Consider the following 26,076-nt stretch of genomic DNA (forward strand, 5'->3'; position numbering starts at 1 on the left):
GAAGATAAAAGATCTTCTATTCTCCTCCACAAAAAATATAAACCCGTACCACATCTGGTGGTCACCTAGTGCCCGGTCCCCTCCTTTCCTCCTTCCCTCCCCCCCTCAACATACATCAAACACAAAGGCCGGGTGCTTTGAGAGATTCATTTAGCCAGAGAGCTTCCATCATTATCAGCGTCGAATGGCCTCATCATTAGTACTTCTGAGATTAGTCCGCTAGCCACCTACCAGCCAAAGTACTATAAACTTAACATGGCCAACCCCAAGCCAACTAATTGAATCTTTAAGCAATCCATTCATGAAAGGTGGAGGAATGGGATGGGCAGGGAGTAGCAGATCATTGAGTGTGTAGGAGGCGAGTAGTTTGACATGTATGTAGCCAGATGTCTTGTGGGTAAGAAAGTCTTTGGGCAATAGGGCAGCCCAGAGTCTGAGGCTCATATCTGCCTTCATTGGCTAGGAAGTTCACATGGAGCAAAGCCTGCACTGCTAGCCACCTCCCTTGTCTTCTCCTTTCGGCTCCCTCTGGTTATGCTGTGCCCTCTGCTGTCACATTTGTCCCCAAGCATCATGGTGGAGAGACTCTTCAGGCCCTGATCTGAGGGAAGTCCTGATCTTTTCACTAGGTTTCCTCTGGATATCATTGTATTTTTTTTTAATAGGAGTAAAACATGGACCTCAAAATGGCAAATCTGGGTATTTCCAAAGAAAGCTGGGGGAGGAAGGAAGGCAGCTTAAGCTGTGAGTCTCTGACACACACAGAAGACATCCAATGGTCATGCTTTGTCAAACAGGAATTACCCCCCTCCTATTCCTCTCACCAGAAAGAAAAAAAAACATTGGGGAGCTGACCTGTATGGCATGAGAGGGAACAAAGGCAGAGAAGTGGAGGCTCTTTGCCCCAGTAAACAAAAGGACGAGGCAGGACCTAGAGGAGAATGTCAGCCAGCCAGTAAAGAGACTTTCTGGAGAAGAATGCCTTTTCCCAAAGAAGATGGTCAATAAAAGCACATTTGGACAGATCTAATCCTATTCTGAAAACATCACTGGATTATCATCTTGAGAGTAGGAAGGACTTCAGAGACCAGCCAGGTCAGCCACATGGTTTTATAGATGGGGAAACTGAGACCCAGAGAGGAGAGTGGTTTTTCCCCAATGTCACAAACAGTATCATCAGAAGCAGAATTTCATTCTAGACCTTTTGTTTGAAGAGTTGGGGCTCTTTCTTCCAAGGGACATGCCAACCTGGGTTCTTTTCTGTTGACATTTATTAAATACATAATCCCTATTTGGAGGTGGAGCTATGAAGATGAAAAATGAGCCGGACTATGTTCTTAAGGAGTTTATAGTCTAATCACAAGGCTAAGACATGAGTACAAATGAGGACAATTCAAGTGCACACCCAGTCCTGGGAGAAATAGAAGAGAGGAGTGTTAACTGGTGTCAGTGATCCAGGGTTCAAGTCTTAGCTTTACCCATTTACTACTTATGCAACCTTAAGAAAATCCTTTATTGTGTCTGAACCTCAGCTTCTTCATTTATAAAATAAGGAAGTTGGTCTAGATACCCTCTCACGTCCCTTGCAACTCCAGAGCTGTTGATCCTGTGAGTCTAAGTCATTTTTCTCTCTATGCCTCAATTTCCTTTTCTGTAAAATGAGTTAGTTAAATTACATAACATCTCCAATCACTTCTCAATCAATGGTTCTACTTTCCAAAGGAAATCTGAGGAGGCCTTCTTAGCAGAGGCAATGTTTGCACTAAGTTTTGAAAAAAGGACACAGCACATTGTTCCGGAGATGACCCGTACATGTATTCACAATATTGCAAAATAGACAAGATTCCAATGAAATAGTGGTCTTCCTTTCTGTGATTATGATGATTAGTTACAACCACCACTACCACTTTCCTGAAATGTGAGTTCGAATCGAAGTCAAATGCCCATTCACAGCCCTGATACTACAAACATTCAACCAATCAAGAAGCATGAAATGAACAATAATGAGGGAAGTGACCGAACCTTTAAGCACTGGGACTAACACATAAGTAACTGGAATGAAGGAACTTGACCATCACATATGAAAGGAAGTCAATATGACATAAAATCCTCAATGGCACCACAGATTGGGTAACTTGGTACCCATTTCCTGGATACCTCCTTTAACCCTTCTGGGCACAGGCTGTGGAAAGTGTGGTAGCTGTCTGGGAAGCACAGACCTACATACCCTCCTTCACACACCATCTCTAGCTTTTTTAATAAACAGCAAGCAAAAATAATCCTAAATCACAAAAAATGACTTCCTTCAGCCAATATGTAACTACTGGTGGAGGCAAGGATCAACCACCAGAAATTCAGAAATGTTGACTTGAAAAGGGGGCAACCAGCAGAGGAGGAGCATGGGAAAGAAAACATCTTCAAGAAGGAGACACATTCCTGGTAACTGACTGGAGGGAGTCAAAAGTAGGGAGTCTGCTTTCTCAGTGTGGGGAACTCAATGCCCCCCATAAATTACTCTTGAACAGATTCTCCATATTGTATTTTATCTTTCATTAGGTGTCACGATCAATTATGATGATATAAACTCATTTTTCTATGTCAGTTTAATGTTTACCCACATGATCTCATTTGAGCCTCACAATATTGCTTCTTTTGAATTGAAGTTTGAGCTTCCTTCAGGACCTGAAAGGCACTGATTTGGAGTCAGAGAACCTGGGTGCAGATTTAGACTCTGCTATTTATTGTTTGTGCTTTTCTAGTACTTGGCTTTGGAGGGGGTGGACCAGATCATCTATGAGGCCTCTTTAAACCCTGCATCCTACCTTTGGTACAATTCATTTACAGTTGGAAAACAGGTCCGTAGGAGGGGTGGGATGTGCTGGATTCAAAGTCAGGAAGACCTCAATTATAATCCCTCTTCTGACACTTACTAGCCGGGAGGACAGGCAAATAACTTCCTCTTTGTTAGCCTCCATTTCTTCTTCTATAGAATGGGGGTTATGAAAGCTGTAGACTCTGTTTCCTAGGATTATTCTGAGGCTCAATGAGAGAAGGTCAATGCCAAGCTCTGCCACCCTTAAATCACTATAGAAATGTTCATTATTAGGAATAGTACTCCCCTTCCCGAGTCATCTGCCCCCTCTCACAGAGGTCACGGTTGGATGACTAGAACTGAAGAGTGCACAGAAAGGACCCATCCCTCTCTACCACTCACCCACATTGGGTCACTCAGATCCGAATCCTGCATCCGGATACAATTCATGCTGATCTCAATCTTGTTGGTGGTGCCATTGGCTGTTGGCTCATCCATGAAGTTCAGATCAATGGGTTGTACAGAGCATATTGGCCTAGAGAGAAATGGAAAGAAAATAAAAATGAGAGAACACACAGAGAAAACCATGAAATTCTCATGATGTCTCATGAGTTCAAGCACAAGCAGAACCGTATTTAATGTAAATTTTCCATGTGACTTACCTCCTATGTTGACGAAAAAGAAAAAAAAAAGTTACATCATCTAGCATTGAGATTTGGAAGGGAGGTCGCCAAACAGCCACTGTGTGCAAGACACTGAGCCAAAAAGGAAATGTTCCCCGCTAGAGTTTAGAGTCGAGGAAATGCATTAAAATGTGCTAAAAATATCCAGATGGAGCAGGGGTTGCATCCATTTAAATATTCCCTCCAATAAGACTCATGTTGGCCCAACCTAGTACAATTCTTGTTCCTGCTTCCCTCTTTGTCTATTTCTAGCTCTCCGCCATGCTAATCTCTCCTAGAGCAGAAGGGAGCTATGGAAGACTGAAAATCTCATTATACCATGATCTAATTCATCGATCATTTAAAGGGCAAAGATTTCACAGAATGACTGGCTCACTCTTCGTGAACCTTGTTGTATTTGGATAGAAGCTTCCTTAGAAAAGCAATTGCTAGAATCATGCTTGGAAGAAAATCTCTCTGCCTCTGCCTCTGTCTCTTGCTCTCCTTGTCTCTGTTAGTTTAATTGCATGTCTATGTATAGTCAGACGAGTACCCAAGTCCAGGACCATTACTAACCAACATATGTGTTTTTTAAAGCCTAATTCAGAGATCAGGGTTGTTAATGAATCACACACACGGGCTGTGGAGTAAACCATTGAGTTCCCTAAAGAATTTTCATTTCCTTTTCCAATTCTTTTTTCCCCCTTTCTTTTTTTCTGATGAACAAATGATCCTACATTCTCAGAAAGTTCTTCCTTGGAAAGAAATAATGCACCTTGGCTGTAATTCAGTGGAACTCCAAGCTGTGCTTCGGGAAATGACTGGAAGGAAGGAGCCTACCAAGTTTGGGCCCATCTACTTCTCTCCCTTAGATTGCTAGCTGTCAGAGGGCAGGCCCCGTCTTTGCCCAGCACTTAGCAGTGTCTGGAGTAGAGTTGTTGCATGATAAATGCTCACTGACTCATTGACTTGGCCAATTTTTTCTGGGCTACTGTCAGCTGTAACAGTTCAGAGTGGCCCCAGGACACTTGAACCCGTGACCAAGCTGCTTTGGCAGGGAGGCCTTTGGAAACCATCAACAAAAGCCTTTCCATTTTAAAGTGGATTTGTTTAGATGAGAGAAGGAAAAACTGGGGGTGCAAGATGACCCAGGAAATGAGGAGTTGTTGCTGCTGTTCAGTCCTCTCTACCTCTTCCTGACCTCATTTGGGTTGGTTGGTTTGTTGTTGTTGTTGTTGTTGTTGGAGATACTAGAACTGTTCACCATTTTCTTCTCCAGCTCATTTTACAGAGAAGGAGATTGAAGCAAATAAGGTTCAATGATTTACCCAAGGTCACACCACTAAGGTCTCCATGCCTCATTTGAACTCAGGTCTTTCAGGCTCTAAGCCCAGCACTCTTTCTACTGCCTCAGCTAGCTGCCCAGTATAAACAGGTAGAGGAAGTAAATAGGTTTGCTTGGCAGAATTAGGAGTGATGGGTCAAAGCTACAGAGAAGATTTGGACTTGATATCGGAGAGAAGCTGCTAATGTACCCAATGGATTCTTTGTCCAGTAAGGGCGGATGCCCGTCCATCACACACATACACACACACACACACACACACACTCTCTCTCTCTCTGTCTCTCTCTGTCTCTCTCTCTCTCTCTCTCTCTCTGTCTCCCTCTCTGTCTCTCTGTCTCCCCCTCTCTCTCTTCTCTCTCTCTCTCTCTCTCTCTCTCTCTCTCTCTGTCTCTCTGTCTCTCTCTCTCTCTGTCTCTCTGTCTCTCTGTCTCTCTCTCTCCCTCTCTGTCTCTCTCTCTCTCTGTCTCTCTGTCTCTGTCTCTCTCTCTCTCTCCCTCTCTGTCTCTCTCTCCCTCTCTCTCTCTCTCTCTCACACACACACACAACACCAGTGAGGGGTGTGTTGTATTTCATGCTCTTTTGGCCAGGAGTGTGTGTCACTCAGCAGCTGTCCCCACCTACAGGCCACTCCCGTTCTCCCCACATCCAGGGTTTGACTCATCCATACCTTCCCGGCCACAGCTAAACAGTTTAATCAGATCAGGATGAGTATCATTAAAAACAACAACGGAGAAAGTGTTTGAGTTTGGCATCAGAGCTGATGAGAGATCCCAGGACTGATGGGGCGGGGGAGGGGGGGCGGTGTCCCAGCTGAAATGGGTGGCCCTGGCCTCAGGAGGCTCTTGAACTACAGGCTCGGCCACCACGTTCCCAGCATGGATGCCGGAGATCCAAGGCTGGGAGGAAAAGGGACTCTGCCTTTGCAGCATCCTGGCAGGGGCAGCTCACTCTCTAGACAGATAGACAAACTCGTGACTTGACCAAGCTGTCTGAGGGGAAGGAATGAGAGGCCTGAGATCGAAGCCCAGCCCCAGAGCTTCTTTCCCATGAGGCTGCCCTGCCATCTTCCTTTCCTTGCTACATTGGCTCTGTTTTCCAGTCTCTACTCCTCTATATTCCTCCCTCTGAATTCTACTGAATAGAAATCTGATGTTGTGTGCTTCCATAGGCAAGGGCAGCCATGTGGTGCTTGAGCACGGATTCCAACCTGTCTACTCACTAGCCACATGACCATTGGCAAGTGGCAAGTCATTGACCTCTCTGGACCTCAGTTTCCTCATCTGTCAAATATTGGGTTTTCTGACCTTAAAGGTCTTTTCCTGATCTAAATATTCAATCTTTGGATAAGGAGGAAGTACAAGAAGCAGAATTACACTCCAGGAGCTCATCGATGACGCAGAAAGAAAGCTGAGCTATAAGAAATGATGTCATAACACCATTTTTATAGCCAAGAAACCCATTGGAAAATGTCTGTTAGTGGCAGGTTTCAAATCTTGGGCCTGGGGAGTTTGGAGCAAGTCACATCCTCTCTCTGGGCTTTGCTTTTCTCTTCTGTCAAAGGTGGGTGATGGACTCAAACTTCTAAGATGCTTGCTATCACTACTATCTTAATGATGACGTTCTAGCAATAGGCTCATCCCTTTGTGTGGTTCTCCAGGAGAAACATGGAGGCTCTTCAGGAATGGAAAGAGAAAAAAGGATCCACGTCCATGCGGATAGATGAGGGGCATGGAAAGAGTGAGGACTTTGGAGTCAAAGGACCTGGGTTCAAATTCAACTTCAGACACTTGTGAACCCAGCAAGGCACAGCCCATCTTGCAGCTTTAGTGTTCACTATTCTAAAGTGAAAGGAAGGAACTGAATGGAGTGGTCTCTTGAGTCTTCCTTGTGGCCAGGTAACAGAGACACTCTGAATCTCTAGTCTCTAGGTCATTACCAAGGTCCACAGGGAACTGGGTCTTTATTAAGCACCCATCATAGAGCCTCACACAGAGTAGATGCTTCATGAATACCACTGATCATTGGAGAAACTGACTTTGTATTCCAGGGACCCGGAGAAAAACATCAGAAGTGTCCCTCCTCCTACCCCAGCATAATATTCACCCTCCAAAGGAAAGCTATGCCACACTGCATTGATACAGCTTCCACCCTGGCCTGCAGGGTGTAGGGCAGAAGAATAGCTAGATTTGAAGTCCAAAGACCTGGGTTCTAATCCCAGGCTTGGAATTATCTCTCTGGCAGGTTATATGAGGAAGGGTAAAAGGAGTGGGGAATATCTATTTTAGAGAAAAACCACCTTGCCATGGGAAATGGGGGCTGTGTCCCAGCAGTGGGAGTGGCTATCACATGGCAGAGGAATGCATGGGCCAATGGACAAACGTTGTAAAGATGGAAATTTAAATGTGAAATCAGGGAAAGGGAAAGCTTGCTTGGCACTGAGAGCTGTAACAAAGCGGCTTAGGTTGTCATGGGAGGTACTGAGTGTCCTGTCCTTGGAAACTGCCAATCAGGTAGAGACTAGAGGACCACTTCAGGTATGTCTTACTGGATATTCCTTTAAGAAGGGTATGGCCTAGATATAGTCTCAGGTGCTTTCTAACACTCAGATTCTCTAGTGCTATGATTCATGCCTAATCTTTTGGCCTCAGTTTTCCTGTTTACAAAATGAAGGGTTGGGATGAGAGGATGGGAAGGGAGAAGAGAAGGGAATAAAGATTTATTAATCACTTACTGTGTGCTAAGAACGTTACCAATATTGCCTCTTTTGATGATGCTCAGAACAATTCTGATAGGTAGGTGCTGTGATGATCCCCATTTTATAGTTGAGTAAACTGAGGCAGATGGCAGTTAAGGGATTTGCTCAAGTTCACATTGTTAGTAAGTGACTGGGGTTAGACTTGATCTCTAGGACACCTTCCAGACCAATTCCAATGAGAGGAAAAGCATTAACCCAGGACGCTTTAATAATATTATCTCATTTGATCCTCACAATAAACTTTAGGGTAGCCTCCACTCTTGCTGGCATTAAGTCACTTAGGTAGAATAGATACCTCTAATGATCTAAGTAGCAGGCCTGGAGCTAGGAAGACCTGAATTCAAATTCAGCCTCGGACACTCCCTAGCTATGTCACCCTGGGCAAATCGATTCATCTCAGTTTGTCTCATCTATGAAATAAGAACATTGACAGCCCCCACCTCCCAGGGATGTTGGGAAGATCAAGAAATACGAATTGTGATGTGCTTAGCACAGAGCCCGGCCCAGAGTAGGTGCTGGGGAAATGTGAGTTATTCTGCTTATCATTATCTCAGGGAATTATTGCACTGGCCTTGTGGGGCAGAGAAAGAGAGACTAAGCAATTGAATATCTTCTGTGATTGGAAGTTGAAAGATCTGCAAGTAATGCTAGAGGTCCAAGAGCCCACTCAATCACTGTAAACTGAGCAGAAGATGGACCATAAAGAAAACAAACTGGGGCTGGGTCTTGGTCTTCTGGCCATGGAACTAGTCAGTTAACTTACCTAAGCCTCGGTTTCCTCACCTGGAAAATAGGTACTATCTACCACATAGAGCTACGATGAGTCGAAATTCTTTGACTCCCACCCCACTTCCTAAGTCTGCATCAGGGATTGGGAAGAGGTTTCTAGACTTAGAGCTGGAGGGGATGTCATGGGCCATCTGCTCCAAACTCTTCCTTTCATTGAAGAATAAACTGAGGCCTACAGAGGGGAGTTGATGATTATTTACTAGACGAGACCTCAGATGTCATGCAGCCTCATCATTTTACAGAGAAGGAAGAGGAGGCCAAGAAAAGGAAGTGACTTCTCCAACTCTGCATATGTCTGTCGGTCCACTAATCTGCAGCCAGCAGGAAGGGACCTCAGAGGGCTTCTAGCCTCGTTCAGTTGTGCACTTCCAATTTCAGAAAGGAGCAAATGGGGGTGGAACCAGGAGTCCTGGGCAAAGAGGGCATTTAGACTGGAGGGAGAGAAACGCTTTTGAACATTCAGAGCTGGCCAAAAGAGGAAGGAATGTTGCTGAAATAGCAGAGACTCTCTCCGGAGAGGTCTGCAGCCAGAAGTTGGCTTACACATTTGGGGGCTGCCTTCAAGAGGAGCCTTGGCCAAGTAGGCTAGAATCACTCAAGGTGCTCAAGGTTCCTTTCCGGATTCTGGGATGATTTCATTCTGACTTCCTGCCCACAGATGCTTCATCACTCTGATTTCTGCTGGACTGGATCTATTTTAATGACTGCTGTGTTTGAGATCCAAACCAAATCATCACTTACCTAGAGGGTCCCTTCCCTTCTCTTTTAGCAAAGAGCAACCAGACTTCTGCCCTCTCTACTCTCTGTAGGAACAAAGGCTACTTGACTCAAAGAGAGAAGAGGGATAAGAGGAAGAAAAAACCTTTGGTTTGACTTCATAAAATACTTCTACACGGTAGAAGTCAAAGTGGGACCACATGGCAAGGAGAAAGGAGCTCCCAAGGGATACTGCTGCAAGGGGACCAGAGTCTCGGGTAGACTATAATTCTAATTGGTCTCTACGAAGACTTGGGACCAAAATAGAAAATTCCATGCAGCAGCAGGGTGGGGCTGGGTGGGGCTCCCTGGACATGCTATGACATCTAAAATCTGGAGACCTGACAAACCAAGCCATCAGAGGCAACCCTGAGGTTATGATGTGTGGGTAGCCAGAAGGAAGAGCAGGTCCTCCATCCTTGGGGCAGCACACTGGACCATGGGACCAGGGAAAGCACAAGAGGTGCCATGCCAGTCAGTGGGATGGCTAGCTCCAGGAAGAGGCTCAAATGGAATGTGGACTCTTCCAGTGATGAGAAGGTGGGGAGACTAAGGTGAGGTGTCACATGACACTCGCTCCTTTCTTAGGAATTCCTCAACTTTAAGTTCTAGCAAAGAATCTGGGGTCCAGACCATGCTTGGCTATTTACTAATCTCTTTGGTGTGTCATCTGAGGATGGGTAGAAGGAACGGAGGATGTTGAGCATGGGAAGGTCTCTTTTGCCAAAGGCCATGGTGACTGTGCATCAGTAATGGGAAGGACAGTCAGATGGGGAGAGGGAGTCAATCTATTGTTTTTGGTCCCAGAGGGCCAATGACTGACAGTTCCAAAGAGGCAAATTTTAGATATGATGTCAGGAAATACTCCCTCCCAAAGAGGAAGAGTGGCCATGTTTTAGAGAACCAAGGCCCGAGTTTGAGTCTCAGATCTCAGTGACGACACAGTTGTAGCTGTCACCTGCGAGAAGCCTTAGTTTCCTTATCTGTAGGTGACCTGATGGGCAAAGATGGATCTAAGCAGGCTACAGAACATTTCTGATGATGGCTAATGTTTGAAGGCACAAGGGACGACACCTAGAAAATGGAGTTTTCAAAGGAAGCAGCTAGTCATGGAGTTTTTAAAAGTGAGGGAAAACAGATGGATATGGTTGAGGCCGATGCAATTGTGACCTACAGGAAAGAAGACAGGGAGGAGGAGGAAGGCCAAAAGACTCATCAAGAATGGACAGACACCAATGCATTGTCATCTCTCCCGAGAAAAGAGGACTTGCAGGCCCTCTGCCACGGCCTTCATTGGAGGAATTTCTGATTTTCTGAGAGCCTAATCTGCCTTCTTTGTAACTTCCTTCTCTTCTCAGTTGGGCCGTCTGGGGCCAAATAGAAAACGGCTAAGCATCCTTTCACATGGCTGTCTTTCTGTCATCTGAGGCAGGGCTTTGTGAGAATGCGTTCCTGCCACCAGGCTCAGTGTCAGCAGGACACACTTTGTAGTTCACTGGGCTGTAGGTCACAGTTATTTTCTAGGTTATTCCCACCCTTAGCTAATAGGATATAGACTGGACTTATGATTTCCCATGGATAGGGAACTCCAGGGGAGGAGCTCTGCCTACTTGTCTCTGTAGCTCGTAGGCTTGGAAAGTTGCCTCCTTTGCTATGTTTATGCTGGTCTTCCCTGGCCTTCCAGGCTTTGAGGGCCCTCAGCTCCTCCCTTCTGGAGATGATCAGAAGTCTGGCCACCGTGGAGAAGATGTAGCCGTCATTATCTTAAAAATAACAAGGATGAAATTGGGCTCCTGACTAGATGCACATCAGCCCCAATGTTGGGGTTGGGCATCGGCTTTCGTCTCCTTCTCACTCCTTCTCTGCCACTCATTAAGTTTTGCTCAGGAAAAGGATCAAGGAAAGTACCTTTTCTGAAGGATCTCCCTTCAAGAGCAAGGGGAACTGTGAGGTCCAGGGAAAGGAGCTTCACTGACAATGGGTCCAAGCCCTTATTGGCTGATATACTGGCCTTTCTTTGTTTGTTTGAAATCCTAGCTAAGGTATAATCTTCTTGAGCCTCAGTTTCCTCATCTGTAAAATGGGGTTTGAGTTAGCCTAGACGTCCGGAATCCCTTCCAGCTCTAGAACCAACAGTACATCGTATGGTATTCTGGTCATGTGATACAGCATATTGCTTCTTCCTTGTCACATTGTTTTCTAGAACTTCAAAGAGGTTTATGGACTCCTTTTCACTCTGACTTACATACGAGGACACTAGAAGTCCAGACAAGAAAGACAATGTCAGGGAGAAATCCTAAAATGGCCACCGTCTGACCTGAAATGGGGAGATTTTGTCATTGTTTGCAGATGTTCCTAGTATTAACTATGGAGTCAGCCTGATCACCAACATGGCAGAGAAGGCAGAGGCCAAGCCCTCCATTAGCACATTGGGATTGTACATGTTTTCCCGCTGACCCAAGGAAGGTGAGCTCATCCATGGGGCCATCTCATGACCAAGGGAGGCAGAGGTAGAGAGGTCAGATCTCTCAATAGAATTGTCAGCAGCAGCACCGGACGTGAATTTTCCATCGTCCACCCAGATCCAAGCACTGGCTCCTTACTAGGCCAAATAAGGAAGGACTCAGACTCCCCCCTTTCTGCACCTCTTACTACCCCCTCCAAGATCATGCCCACTCCATCCTTTGCCAGCCACTAGCCCTTTCCCCCATCGAATCTGCCCTCTGCACAATACACAAGAAACCCTCAACTACCATGGGGAGTGTGGATGTGTGTCTTGGGGGGCATTTTCATGAATCCCAGGTCTAATTTGATTTTTACCTGAGATAAGCAATGTTAAGCCAAAAGAATGAAACTGATTGCTCTAACCTCAAGAGTCAGAGTGGGGAGTGATCTTGGAGGCTCCCTAAAAATGGCGTCACATGGTCCCCAGGCACATAGGTAACTGACTATTCATGGAGCTCAACCAGGGCCATTCATTCATTCATTCACCCATTTACATTAGTAAGGTAGGAGAGGCATTTCCAAAAAGAGCAGAAGTTAGGTCTAGAAGGGGAATGGGAGATGTGGAGGGGCACTGGGGATCACAACAGGTCCGGGAAAAGATGGAGGTACTATGCGTTTGGTGATACACTAAGAGCCAGTTTAGAGTTGATGTTTCCATTTCTGCCCTCCATTTTCTCTTTTCCAATTGGTCCTATTGGGTCTCAGAGGAAATTTCCTTCTGGAAACTAGGGACGAGAACCCTTGCTGATCAGAAGGCCATGAAGTTGGAGAGGGAGTCTGCCTGTTTTAAGGCATTATCATCGATCATCTGAAACCTGACTGCTCCCACTGGAGTCCTCTCCAGGACATTGGCACTGACAGACACTTTATGGCTCCCAAGGGACCCCAGAAGGCCCTGCACCACGCTGAAGACGGGTTCAGTCCAGTCAGGGATGGACAGTGTGTCCTTTACCTGGGCACTGGCCTAGTTCAGGAGTGAGAGGCTTGGCCACAGGCTTTTCGAATTCTTGCAACAAAACTACTCAGGACAATTACTATTGGACAAGCTGTGCTAGTGGAGGAAATACCTAAATACCTTGTCAGAGGGAATTGAGTTCTCCTTGGTTTGTTATATTCTTAAGCGTCTCAAGTATTAAGCCAGGGACAGACAAACAATAACCAGTTCCTGTCCTCTGGGAGATTATACTCTGGCTGCTCAACTGTTAACAGCCCTGCGGTCATGGAGACAATCTCCTGTTGAACAAGGACGATCTCTTACTTGGAAGAAAATCGGCCTTTCATCTGGTAACCCCAAGTGGTTGGAACGTGTCCTAAATGGCGGACATTTGGGGCCCTGTCGGGGGTCTGACCCATGTTTTGTCTTATTTCTCTAGTACTTACTGATCCAGGAAGTCCCAAATGTGCTGGAAGACCCCCGGACTGAGGAATTCGCTCGTCTGTGAACTCTGGGACATGGTGGACCTGTAGTAACTCTCTTTCCAGGAGAAATGGGCAGGCGTGTCCACAAACCTTCAAGAGAAACCAAAGCCAAGGAGGGTTACACCCGAGTGTCGCGAGACTGAATGCAGATCAGACTTTGCAAAGTACAACTGGCTCATGATGAAAAACATTGAACTGGTCAGGGGAAGGGGCGGCCCTTGGAGGCAAGGAGCCCCAGCCTCCCCTTCTACCTTGGACACGTTGGGGGAGCCATCACTTGGCTCCTCAGGGGTCCCAGAAGGTCTTCAGGACCAGAAGTTACTAAGACTAGGACAAGAGGCTGTATATGCTGGTGAAACCAATGGACAAAGATAAAGCATGACAGAAGCAGAAAGCTGGAAGGAACTAGTAGGTTCCCTGAACAAGGATCCTGTCTACAATGCCGCCCAGGGGATCCCGCCCATCCGATGTCCCTCGATGGCCCGTGCCAGGAGCTGACCGATGTCGTGTTAGTGACACGTTCCACCATTGCTGCTATCGTCATAAATTCAATTAGACAAACACCTATTAAGTCCCGGGCTTGTGCAATACTTGAAAGGGGCCGGGAGAATCTGCCTCAACCTCCCTCTCCCCCTCCATCCCCCAGGGCTCTCTTGCCTCTACCATTAGCCAGGACTAAACATTGAATCCAGTGCTTTCCCTTCCCCACACCTCGCTGCTAGATCTTTGTTCCTGCTGGAGACTCTTCCCCTTTCCCCACTGCCTCTGGGGCCCCTCCCCTGGGGCAACCTTTCTTGCTCTTCAGATTGCATGTTCTCTCTTCTCTCCTATGCTCTTTTCCAGCCTTTTTCCTGCCCTTCCCTTTAGTGCAGTTCCATTTCCTCCTCCTAGTCTGGAATGAGCTCCCCCATCACCACCTTGGCCATGTCTGCTATGGCCGCCATTGGGAGGTGCTCCAGTGCTGCCTCCCCCAGGAAGCTCTGGACTAGGTGGGCCATTTCCCATCCCCAGGGAAGGACCCGGAGGCGCAGAGAGGAGCCTGGACCTCCCCTCCTGGTGGTTCCACAAAGTCTGGAGGCCAAACCTGCTTCCCAGGTTCCAGGCCAATTTGGGGCCAACAAGCCCACCCGGGTGGGTCTGTTTCCTCAGAGACACCCACAGCAACGCAGGGCGGGATCCATGTAGGGCTGGAGCTGGAACAGGAGACCTTCTGGGTGGGGAGGGGGGAGGAACAGAAGTTCTCCGGAGGGGAGGCTGCTCTAGAGGGGGAAACCTCAGCCGGTCTGACCTTTGGGGATGATCTGGTGGGGGAAGACCAGGCTTGGCTTCCTGCCTTCCTCTGGGATGGGAAAGTCCGGCAGAGGCAGAATCCATGCTAAGGGAGTCACCTTGGGTCCAAGGGGAGGCTCTGCAGCTTCTCCCTTTGGAGCCTGAGGCCGGGGAGGCCCTGGACCCGAGCTTCTGGCCGGAGCCATGAAACTCCTCCTGTGGGCCGCTCAGCACCTCGGAATGGGAGAGGGCCCGACTCTCGGAAGGCCTCTGCGGCCCCTTCCGGCTCTCCATTGCCCGTCTCCGGGATGTTCTCTGCCCCGCAGCCCCAGGTCTCAGAGCTTGGAACCCCGCCTTGTCTGGGTTCCGGGCAGAGTCTAGAACGGGACAAAGAGCAGACACCCCCCCCCCCCATCTCCAACTCCTGCTAAGAACCCAGCCCTGGACCTGCCGGACAATGGCGAGTCCTCCATCAAGAGGGTTTCACTGTTCTCAAGACCTTCACAAGCAGCCTCTCCCCCGAGGCCTAGGACGGCCCCCAGAGGAGCAGCTCCAGGGACGCTGGGCCCCACTTGATGGATGAGCGGACTGCCGGAGGGCCTGATCACAGCTAGTCAGGCAGCTGAGGCACTGCTCCGGCCCTCTCGCCCCCTCCCCCCACCCCCCCAGGACTCAGCTCATCCCAAGCAGGAGTCCAGGCTTTGCCCGTTCATGACCCCCCGTGTGAGAAGGCCAGAGGGCCACCCGGCCGTCCCGCTTTCCCCGGCTGACTCTTCCCAAGCCTCAGTCTCCTTTTCTGGGAAATGGGTTTTCCCACGTGCTCCTGCCTCCCCGATGCAGCGACTGTGAGCCATCACATTGGTTACAGGTCCGCGCCGACACAACGCCTGCTTCGACGGGCCCCAGCCCCACCCTGTCCTTCGCGGTGCCCCGGCCCGGCCCGCGGGCTCTGGCCCTCTTTCCTCCCTCTGGCCCAGCTGTGGCCCCTTCGCCGGCACTCTGCACTCACCTTGGCTGAGAGGCCCAATGCCGGGCACTCACGGGGCGCCCCGGCCGGCCGCAGCAGCTCCTTCCCCTTCTGCTCCGCCTCCGCCGCTGAACTGGCAGCACCTGCGGCCTCCCAGCCCCGATCCGGAGCCGCACCTGCCCTCCCCTCGGACCAGCCTCCTGGCTCAGCCCGTGAAGCGACCCCGAGGGGGCGGCCCTGCCGGGGGACTGGGCGCAGCCGGTCCCACCTTCCCCAAGGCAAGCCGACCCCAGGCTGGGCCCCTCCAGCCATCAGCCTAGGGCAATGGCCCGGCTTGGGGCGGGGGGCGGGGATCGTGGTCCAGCCGGGCCTCTCAGGAGCGGAGCTGAAGGAGGGCAGCAGGAGCTCCAGAGCCAGGCGGAAGAGGGCAGCCTTTCTAGCGGGGGCTCAGGGAGCTGCACCCCGTGACTGAGGGAAGAGCGCCGTGCCTCAGTTTCTCCATCTGTAAAAGGAGGGGGCTGCCTCTGATGACGTCGGGGCCCTTCTTGTGTTCTGCACAAGTGGCTTCTGCTCTAATTCTGATCTTAAAACTCAGCTGTGCCAGGCTCGTGGGCACGTTTGGCGGAAGGGACTGAGCCAGCAGGGCCAAAGATAAAACCAAGCCCACCTCATTTATTCCTCTGGAAGGTGCTCTGGAAAATCGGGCCTCCCCTAGCCTGTTACCTCAATGTGCAATTCGGCTCCCCAAGCCCAAGCAAGCAGATCCACCCAATGTAGAATCTCAGAGGTTTAGCAAGAGAAACCAACTTCTCCATTGACAAGTGAGTAGACTGAGGCCCAGAGAGAGGAAGCAATGGGTGCAGAGTCCCACAGAATCACTGATGGAAGACTGAGGCCCAGAGAGAGGAAGTGATGGACACAGAGTCACACAGTGGCTGGAAGACCCAGGTGTCCAGGCTGGATTCTGCAGGGGATTCAGTGCCCAGTTCTGGCTCTCTCTCTGCCTCTGCTTTGTGGGCTGCACTTTGTACTTTGATGTCTAGTGGGCCATCAGCCACTCTCCCCAGCACCGGCCCACCTAACAAGAGAGCACCAAGTCCAGCATCTCTGGACTCCGCCAGCTTTCAGAGGAAGCCAATGGTGGGAGATCAGTCACTGGGCTGGGGAGGGGCAGGAAGGCCTGACTCACCTCAGGTGTCCCCCATCCAAAGCCCCCCACCCCCCCATCAGGGCACTCACTGGGCTGAGGAAGGCCTGCATAGAAGTCCTCCAGAGGGATCTTTTTCATGGTTTCAGATTTTTAGCGAGACCTGAATGAGTGACGTGTGCTTGGGTAGAAGCACTGCTGTATGTGGGTTCCAAGGCAGAATGATAAAGGGTAGACAATGGGGGGGAAGGGTCTGAGGCTGACACAGCTAGGAAGTGTCTGAGGACAGATTTGAACCCAGGACCAGAATCCTGTCTCTAGGCCAAGCTCTTCACCCCCTGACTGCATCCTCTCCTCTTGATTCTTTCTTTTTTCTTTCCTTCCCTCCATTCTTTCCCTTCCTTCCTTCCTTCCTTCCTCCCTCCCTCCCTCCCTTCCCTCCTTCCCTCCTTCCTTCCTCCCTCCCTCCCTTCCTTCCTTCCTTCCTTCCTTCCTTCCTTCCTTCCTTCCTTCCTTCCTTCCTTCCTTCCTTCCTTCCTTCCTTCCTTCCTTCCTTCCTTCCTTCCTTCCTTCCTTCCTTCCTTCCTTCCTTCCTTCCTTCCTTCCTTCCTTTCTCCCTTCCTCCCTCCTTTTCCAGGGCCTCATGAAGCTGGCCATGATGGCATTGTGTCCAGGATGTCGTTCCTACAAGAGGGGACGTTCTCATTTTGGAAGGTCCTTCCAACTCTTCTCCAGACACTGTCCCAGAGGGGCCTCCTGGAGGGCCTCTGAAGCCTCCTCAGATGGCCCAAGAAAACAGAGAAGCCCTGGAGGGAGCCCACATGGAGAGAATGGCTCTGGCCCGTCTGGAGCCGACCCCTGGGGGACCACTGGAGGTCTCCCCCAGATGGACGATGGGGCTGACCTGAGCCATGCTGGGAAGCCCTTCTCCAGTGGGGGCAGAGCCAGACTGGGTGCTTGCTGGAGTTTCAGGTGAAGCCATTAGAGGTCATTATCATCATTACCCTCATCAGGACTAATGATGGGAGCTGGCAGAGCTCCCCAGAGCCTCTTGCTGCCCTGAAGGCAGGACTGGCTCTCCTGTGCAGACATACCGTATCCCCAACGGCTGATGCTTCCTACCAGAGCAGCAAACACTCCCCTTGTCCCATCTCACTTGACTCCAACTCAAATCCAGCCTCTACTGTCCAAGGGTTCTGCTCACAAGTTAGAGTCTAGACTGCTCAGAAGCCCCCTTCCATGAGGTGCTGCCCTCCCTTCTCTGCCTGCCTCCCTCTGCTTCCCTGATTGTACCTATTGTCTCTTCCCACTAAACTGAGTCCACATGTGCCCCCCCCCCCCCACCTGTATCTTCCATTGTAGAATCAATATTGTGGATTCAACTCAGGCAAAGGACTGGGAAGGGCTGGGCAAGGCCTTTAAGGGACTTTTCTATCCCCAGAGCTTCTCACCACATCTGGCCCATAGCAAGTCCTTAAGAAATGGGCATTCATTCATTCATTCATTCAAATACATGGTCCTCAGTTTTAGGGCAAAGCTTGGGATCCCTAAAAGAACACGGTACTGTCCCATCTCAGGAAAGACCTCCAGGCACTTCTGGACCCAGCTCATTATTTATATGCAGCATGTACATACATGTGTGAGTGTTCATGTGTGTGCTGATGGATGACTTCACATGTGTGAAAATATGAATAACGCAAAGAAGTTTGAACAAGGCTATATGTAAAGCCCAGTAGAATTGTTTGTCAGCTCTGGGAAGGGGGGAGCCAAGAGGGGTGGGAAAAAGTCATGAATCATGTCACCATGGGAAAATGTTCTCAATAAATGTTTTAAAAAGATCAGTTAAAAATGATGACATCATCTTTCCTTTTCCCTTCTAATGGCCATTTTATTGATGCTTTAAAAAAAAAAAAGTCATACTCACAGCCTTTTGTAGCCTTTCCCCTCTGCTTTTCAACTTTTCTTTATAAGCAAAACCAACCTATAGGCAACCATTCTGTGAGTCAGAGAGAATCTCTGAACCCACAGTTGCCTGGGTCACGCAGGAGAGAGGAGAGCCACACTCCTTGGCTTTTCTATGGTCCCAATATCGGTTAGTACATCTGTAGAGGGCTCACCTTAGTTTTCCTTTTCATTTGCATTCGTTCGGTCACAATCCGTATTGATATGTTTGTGTCTACTTTGCATCAGTTCATGTAAATCTTCCCATATTTCTCAGACTCTTCTTATTCATCATAGCTTATGATGCCGTACTGCTTACATTCACATTCCAGGGTGGGCAGCCAGCCTTCAAGGGGCGGGCTCTTCCTTTGCTTCCTGTGTTCTTTTTTGGGTAACTACAACAAAGTCCTGCTATGTGTATGTTCATGCATCGAGGGCACGTCTGCCTTTGACCTTCGTGAGGTACGTGCCCAACAATGGAATTGCTCAGTCAAAGCATATGAATTCTTAGGGGACTTTTCTTAGAGAAATCCATGTTCCTCCCATGATGGCTGAACCAAATTCAGAGCTTTCCCCTCAATTGACTCTCTCTCTGTCTCTGTCTCTCCCTTGTATGTATGTATGTATGTCTATGTAGGATCCCCACTTTCTCATAGCTTTTCCAGCCATTTGCCCATTATGGACATCCCTGGCAGTTTCCTGGTTTGGAAGCTGAAATGCACAAGCTTTCTGAGCATCAATTCCTCTTATTGGAGTCACTGGCAGCGATCTTCCACATGGTCCCTGAGAGTTGTTTGTTTGGTTGTTTGGTTGGTTGTGTTAGGAACAGCTTGTTGAGATCCTTTGATGCTTTCTTCAGCGCCTGAAAAGCAGTTCTTGGTCTTTCTGATCGTTTCATTTTTTTTTAACATGTGGGCATTTTACCACTTTACCAAACTCCCATCTCTTTCCTCATCTTTTAGAAACAAGGTGACCAGATGACTTCCACAGTCTTTTTCCTCTCTGACATTCTGTTATTCTTAGAAATGGGTGTTGTTTTGTCTGGAGGGAGAGAAACCTAGTTAAATGGAGCAAGGGAATCCATCAAGGCGTCAGCTAATCAGGGCCCCACAGCACTGCAGGGAGAGAAGTTTGTGGTAGAATGGAGATAGAAACTTGGAATCAACACAGAATGTTTGAGAAACCCAAGGCCTGAGGCCTCAACTGTCCTCAGATTGCCCTGGGAAGGAAGTTGGAGTCCCAGAGCTATTAGATGCTTTAAAAACTACAATTCTTTCATTCCTCTCCACCGTGGTCCTTTACTCCCCTTTGGTCATGATAGGAGTGGAAAGAAGAAGGTTCTGTTATCTTGAGGAATGTTGTCTATTTTCACACAGTAGGGGTTCAATCAATATTTTTTTGAGTGAATGAGACAAGGACTGAGTAGCCAAGAGACTAATTTCAGGAGAAAAGCTTGAGTTGATCAGTCTCAGAATATATATTTGGAACCTGATCACCAGAGATTGTGTTCCCCAAGCTTCCTATGAATTATAGTATAATGTTTTTGCCTTTAAACTGTCTCTATTAAAGAGACAGTAGCAGAAAACTAATATCTCAAGAGACATTCCTGACCAGTTTCAGTTCTACTAGAGCTGCATCCAAGGTAAAATGAGACAAATCACACCCAGTGTTTTCATGACCTTCCACAAAATACAGTAGGCTCTCTTGGTTAAACATCTCCAGAGCTTTCTAACTCATAGATGAAATTGGAGCCAGCTTTTTGAGACTGCTTGGTCCTGCTTTCTTGGACTCTTTTATTTCCTTTCTTCTTGATTCTCTGCTTTCATCCATAGCTCAAAATTTCTCTCTCCCTTCCTGATCCTGTCAGGTCCTGATTTTCTGACCAACTTTGGCAGTCTACAAAGACATGTCCCTTTGCTTTGAGCGACTCTGACTTTCTGTCAAACTCTTCCCCAAAGACATGCCCCCACTTTTGATGCCCCACAACCCTCACCCTCCTGGAGCCCATAGGCTTGTTCCAAATGCTGGGGAACCAATGCTCAAGATATTAGTCTTAGAGCTCCTTGAGAACAAGAACTTTTCTCTCCTCCCCTCTCCTCCCCTCTCCTCTCCTCCCCTCTCCTCCCCTCTCCTCTCCTCCCCTCTCCTCTCCTCTCCTCTCCTCTCCTCTCCTCTCCTCTCCTCTCCTCTCCTCTCCTCTCCTCTCCTCTCCTCTCCTCTCCTCTCCTCTCCTCTCCTCACCTCTCCTCTCCTCTCCTCTCCTCTCCTCTCCTCTCCTCTCCTCTCCTCTCCTCTCCTCTCCTCTCCTCTCCTCTCCTCTCCTCTCCTCTCCTCTCCTCTCCTCCCTCTCCTCCCCTCTCCTCTCCTCTCCTCTCCTCTCCTCTCCTCTCCTCTCCTCTCCTCTCCTCTCCTCTCCTCTCCTCTCCTCTCCTCTCCTCTCCTCTTCTCTCCTCTTCTCTTCTCTTCTCTTCTCTTCTCTTCTCTTCTCTTCTCTTCTCTTCTCTTCTCTTCTCTTCTCTCTCTCTTCTCTGTACTCCTACAGCTTCACACAGTTTCTATCACACACACGTTTCCACATGCTAGCTGATTGACTTAAGTCCAGTAACCTGTATACTGATGGAGACTTGAAGGCTGGGCTCCCAATGTCTGGATGCTTGGAGGTGAGCTCTCTTTCTTCACTTTACTTCTATATTCCCCTGTAGAGTAACAATGGGAAGCTTTCCCAATGTGGGAATGCCAACAAGCCTTCTTTTTGGGATTGCTCAAGCTCCTACCTTCACAAATTCACATTGAAAGGGAAAAAAAACCCCAATCAATCTTTACCCAAGGACTTTGAAGTGTGTTTTAAAATATCGCCCATTTCATTATGTCCTCAATGGCATTGTTTAACTGAAAAGCATGTCCTCTTCTGAAGTAAACATTGGAGAGACTTATGAATTTTAAAATCACCGAATAGTTAGCAGGTTCCATTCTTCTCAGCAATCCTGGGCAATTGACAGACATTCTTTTCAGTCAGTCTATTCATTTCTATGCATCACATTGCAGAAACTGCTGACATGAAAGAATGTATACAAAAATATGGCTCTCCTCTGTGCTTTTCACTGTCTCTCTTCATTTTTTTCTTATCCCCCTTCATTTGAAATGAAAAACTCTCTGCTTTTTATTCTATAAGAAGCTCTTTGCTAATTCTAGTCTTGCATTTATCATAATAATTGCCTGTATTTATGGAGTACTTTAATGTTTGCAAAATGCTTTACAAGTATTATCTCATTTGATGTTCATAAAAAATCTCTGAGGTGGGTGTTGCTATTATCCCCATTTTAAAGATAAGGAAACTGAGGCTAAAATAGGTTAAATGCTTGCCCAATGCCACACAGCTAGTAATTGTTAAGTACAGGATTTTGAACTTAGTTCTTCCTTTCTCCCTGGCTAGTGTGCTATCTATTGTTTTCTTGTAACAGTTGCACTGTGTTTAGTGTTTTCTAATATTTTAATGCTAATTCTGTTGACTGATCTCTATTCAATTAAACAAAAAGGTAGGAAGGAAAGAAGGAAGGAAGGAGAGAAGAAAGGAAGGAAAGAAAAAGGAAGGAGGGAAGGAGCAAGGGAGGGACAGAGGGAGAGAAGAAGAAAGGAAAGAAGGAAGGAAAGGAGGGAGGGAGGGAGAGAGGACAGGAGAAAGAGTGTATCAACATTCTTCATCTGATTTAAACTCAATAGAAAACATTTCAGATTTGGCAGTTTTACTGAATGTGAAGTCCCAGATTTTAGACATGTATAACTTGGAGAACAGAATAAACCTCTTAGTAAAGATGCTATCCAGTAAATGGACTGGTATTTAATGACTACCTGTTATATTTTAGGTAGCATATGTACTGTTCTATTCTAGATGCTTTGCTGGGGATTATAGGGTAAGTTGATTAAGTCACAGTCTCTATCCTCAAGGGCAGGCTAGCTGGAGAGCTACGAGGACTAACCCTAACCCTAACCCTAACCCTAACCATTAAGAGTACCACAGAGAATTAAAAAAAAGTGAACTCAGGTTGGTATTTCCATCCCTTTCCATTCTGATAGCCATCTCTCTTCCTGGGTTATTTCATATTAATCCCCAGTCACATATTTCAGACATGACTTCAGTGGCTGTTCCATGTACATCCACATTTCATCTCTTACATTCCAACCTATGCAAAGGCTGCTCCTGCATGCTGTGAATGTGCTTCTCATTTCTGCCTTTTACAGTTCTCAGCTGCCTTCCACAATCAACCCGCGGGTGCCTCCTACAAAATATTTGCCTGATCCCTTCCTCAGGTGATGAAGTATATGCTTACCCTTCCAGAAAGTACTTAAATAAAATCCCCTTGAAGGAAGGGTCAATTTTTCATGTTTTCTTTGTATCTTGCATAGCATCAGACTCAAACTAGGTCCTCAATAAAGGTTTATTGGATTGGAGAAATGTAGGAGGGCAGCTCTTAAGGGAACTCTTTCTTCTGCCTCTTATGGGTCCACAGGACCCAACTTAACACTACAGCTACAATCAGTGTGACCTTAGGCAAGTAAGTCACTTCCCTTCTCATCTATAAAATGAGGAGATTGGACCAGATGGCCTCTCAGATCCCTTCTATTTCGAAACCAATGCCCTCATGTTCCTCCTCGGTAGGGACAAAGAAATGCAAACTGTCAAATAGTCACATTCATCGGATGGCTCAATGCCATTCTATAGAAACAGAATTTGAAGAAAAATGTTTGTCAGGTGAACCAAACTAGGAAACATCCCATTACTTGTAATGAGGAACTTAATTCTGTGGTTGTTAATGACTAACTTGATGGAACTATTAAGGTCTCCTCTGCTGTATTTCAATGGATTCCAACCTGAATTTATTTTTCCTAAATGATTTAATCATTCCAATTTGCTTTTAGTAAAGGGAGGAAGAATGACGACAACTTAGGATCAGGTCGTCACCACCAGAAATTGCGGCAGGATGCTCTTTAGGGAACATGAACATATTGATCCAGACAGATCATACAAAGAATAGCAAGGAAGACTTGCTTGTTTGGAGGACAAATTGCCATCCTTCAATTATAGAACTCCAAAAAGCCTGCAAAATTTCACAAATAAACCCTACCCCAAAAGAATCATTGTCCTTCACCCCCCAGAACTACAGAATGTAATTTCTTAATGTTCCTGTCTCTATTGGATAGTTCTCTCTCCACTTTGTTGAAGTGTTACATTGCTTTGGAATATCTGCCATTGACAGACTTCTCTTACACTTGGTTCCAATTAAAATTAGAGAATCCTTTATTTTCCATCAGCATAGCAAATGTTGCCTGTGTCCAAGTGACATGGAATGAATAAAGCTCAAAGTAGAAACATTAAAGGGGGAATCAAAAACAGACTGAAAAGGAGAATATCATCCATCCACCATCTTGTCTGCTTCTGGAGTTGTATCAAGGAGTTTGTCAGAGAGCACTGAGGCTCACTCTCCCTGGTCTCTGATCTATAGAGTCTAATCTGGGTTTGTTTCTTCCAGTGCCAAGTAAATACTACATATGGAAGGTGTAAATCTTCTTATCCCTCCAGGAGTAAGTGAAAGGAGTAGAAGAAACTCTGCCATTCTTAGAAAGAACAGAAACTCTGCTTTAAGAGTAAAATAATGAGGAAAAACTTTCAATGGAGAAGAGCAGAATATCTAGCCTGTGTCAGGAAGTTGTAGGGTGGAAGAATGTGACAGAGAAGGACAGGATGAAGGAACATGGTATCCTTGCGGCTAAACTAAGTGATAGGACACTTTTGCTTCTTGGAGATGGTGCTAGACCTTTAGGAAGAAAGCTGGCTGCCATGTTGCATGGGTTGGTAACAAGAATCCATAAGTGAGGTCAAAGAGAAGACATCAAATATTGCTACTGAGAAAAAGAATGAGTTTTGGTGGTTGATGACACCGTAATGAGAAGTAACAAAGCATCCTGTCATCCAGATAGGAATAACCAGGAGGCATGCTGTCTTTCCAGGGTGTGTGTGTGTGTACCCGGGGCAAGACAGAAAGCCTCATGAGAATTGTCAGACCTAATGATTAGTACCGACTTCTGGTTATCCATGTGAAGACACATGACATGAACAGGAAGAACCCAGAAAAGATTGCTAGGAAGTATAAAACCCTGGGGAAAATGCTTAACAATGCAAAGGCACAAGAGGTGCTTTCATGAATGCTGTCAACTTAAAGTGGGGGTTCAGGATGCAATGGAGTATTGGAGAAGTGAACATTGGGCTAAGGAGACGATCTTGAAGAATGGATTTCTTATTTCTAGACCAATACTTGCTTCAGATAATGAAATGATAAATTCTTGCCAAGGAATGGACTATATCTAAGGACTGATGGGAAGTGTGTGTGTGTGTGTGAGAGAGAGAGAGAATTAAAATAATATGTGTACATACATAAATGAATGAATGAACACACATGTATGTCAACATATAGTATATAGATGCATATCCATACATATCCACAAATACCCATATGTACTTATTTGATGGTCTAGTTCACCTTGAATATTATTACCTATGTACCTTGCACTTTTGCATATAGGTGTTGGAGGTATTTTTACTTTGAAAATTATTGTCCTTTATATTTTACCATACAGCCTGTCTCTTTGGATTAACAGATGTAAATACAAGAAAACACGTGTGGATAATTGTATCGATAATTCCCACATATTCAAATATACAAGTATTTCTGTCACATTGTGATTTTGATATATCTATCTTGAGTTGGCATAAGAAATTAAGTGGAAATTTGGGGAGGGTTATGGAGAAGACACAGATGACATGGAAGGACAGCAGACACCACAGAGAAAGTCCAGAAGCTCAGAAGTCCATGAAATATATGTATAGTATTGGGTAAAGGCAACATTTTTTATCTTTTACTACCATAAAGACACAATTTATCCTTTAAAGTTAAAATAAGTAAAAAGATAAAGTTTGTGGAAAGATTGCAAAAGTCAGAAAAATTTTACATGGATTTTCCAGATCATGGGGACACTGGACCCCTAAACCCCATGATGTGGAAGGGATACTTATATATGCTTTGGGCATTTGTCTTTATCTCTCTATTGATCTATTAATCTATCTATCCATCCATTTCTCTATGTCTATGTATTTATCTATCTATCCATCCATTTCTCTCTCTATCCATCTCTCTATCTATTCATCTCTCTTTTTATCTATGTATCCATCTATCTATCTATCCATCTCTTTTTAATCTATTTATCTCTCTCTTTTTATCTATCCACCCATTTATCTATGTATCCACCTCTTTCTTTTTATCTATTGATATATCTATTTATCTATCCATCTCTTTTTATCTATTTGTTCAGTCATCTGTCTATCTCTTTTCCCAATAAATTTGTTACTGAAAAAAGAGTGCTCTCTCTCTCTCTGTACACACACACACACACACACACACACACACATCTAGCTCTGTATGTGTGTGTGTGTGTGTGTGTGTGTGTGTGTGTGTGTGTGTGTGTGTGTGTAACATTTTCCTTATTTCTCTTAAGTGGAGGAGGCGTTAGAATTTCATAAGACCGGAGGCTTTTAGATTCTCCATCTTTTCAGTGAAACCATCACAATGTCTCCAGAATGGCAGATTGATTGCTCTTTCCCTTGCCATGAATGTGCCATTGGGTTCATTATGAGCCTGGCCCTGCCCTACCCTTCT

At 46.6% G+C, this 26,076-nt stretch overlaps 1 protein-coding gene across 4 annotated transcripts in view; it reads right to left on the reverse strand.

The window, feature by feature from the left end:
- TP63 (tumor protein p63) overlaps nucleotides 1-26,076 on the reverse strand; it is a 237,211-nt gene that overhangs the window by 159,732 nt on the left and 51,403 nt on the right. For all 4 annotated transcript variants that reach the window (XM_007502469.3, XM_056807507.1, XM_007502470.3 and 1 more), the window contains exons 2-3: nucleotides 13,005-13,133; nucleotides 3,215-3,347 (exon numbers count right to left, since the gene is read on the reverse strand). In XM_007502469.3, the coding sequence (XP_007502531.1) occupies nucleotides 3,215-3,347; nucleotides 13,005-13,133 (262 nt within the window). The remainder of the gene's footprint in view (nucleotides 1-3,214; nucleotides 3,348-13,004; nucleotides 13,134-26,076) is intronic.

The sequence above is a fragment of the Monodelphis domestica genome, chromosome 8 (assembly GCF_027887165.1).
Source record: "Monodelphis domestica isolate mMonDom1 chromosome 8, mMonDom1.pri, whole genome shotgun sequence".
NCBI lineage: Eukaryota > Metazoa > Chordata > Mammalia > Didelphimorphia > Didelphidae > Monodelphis > Monodelphis domestica.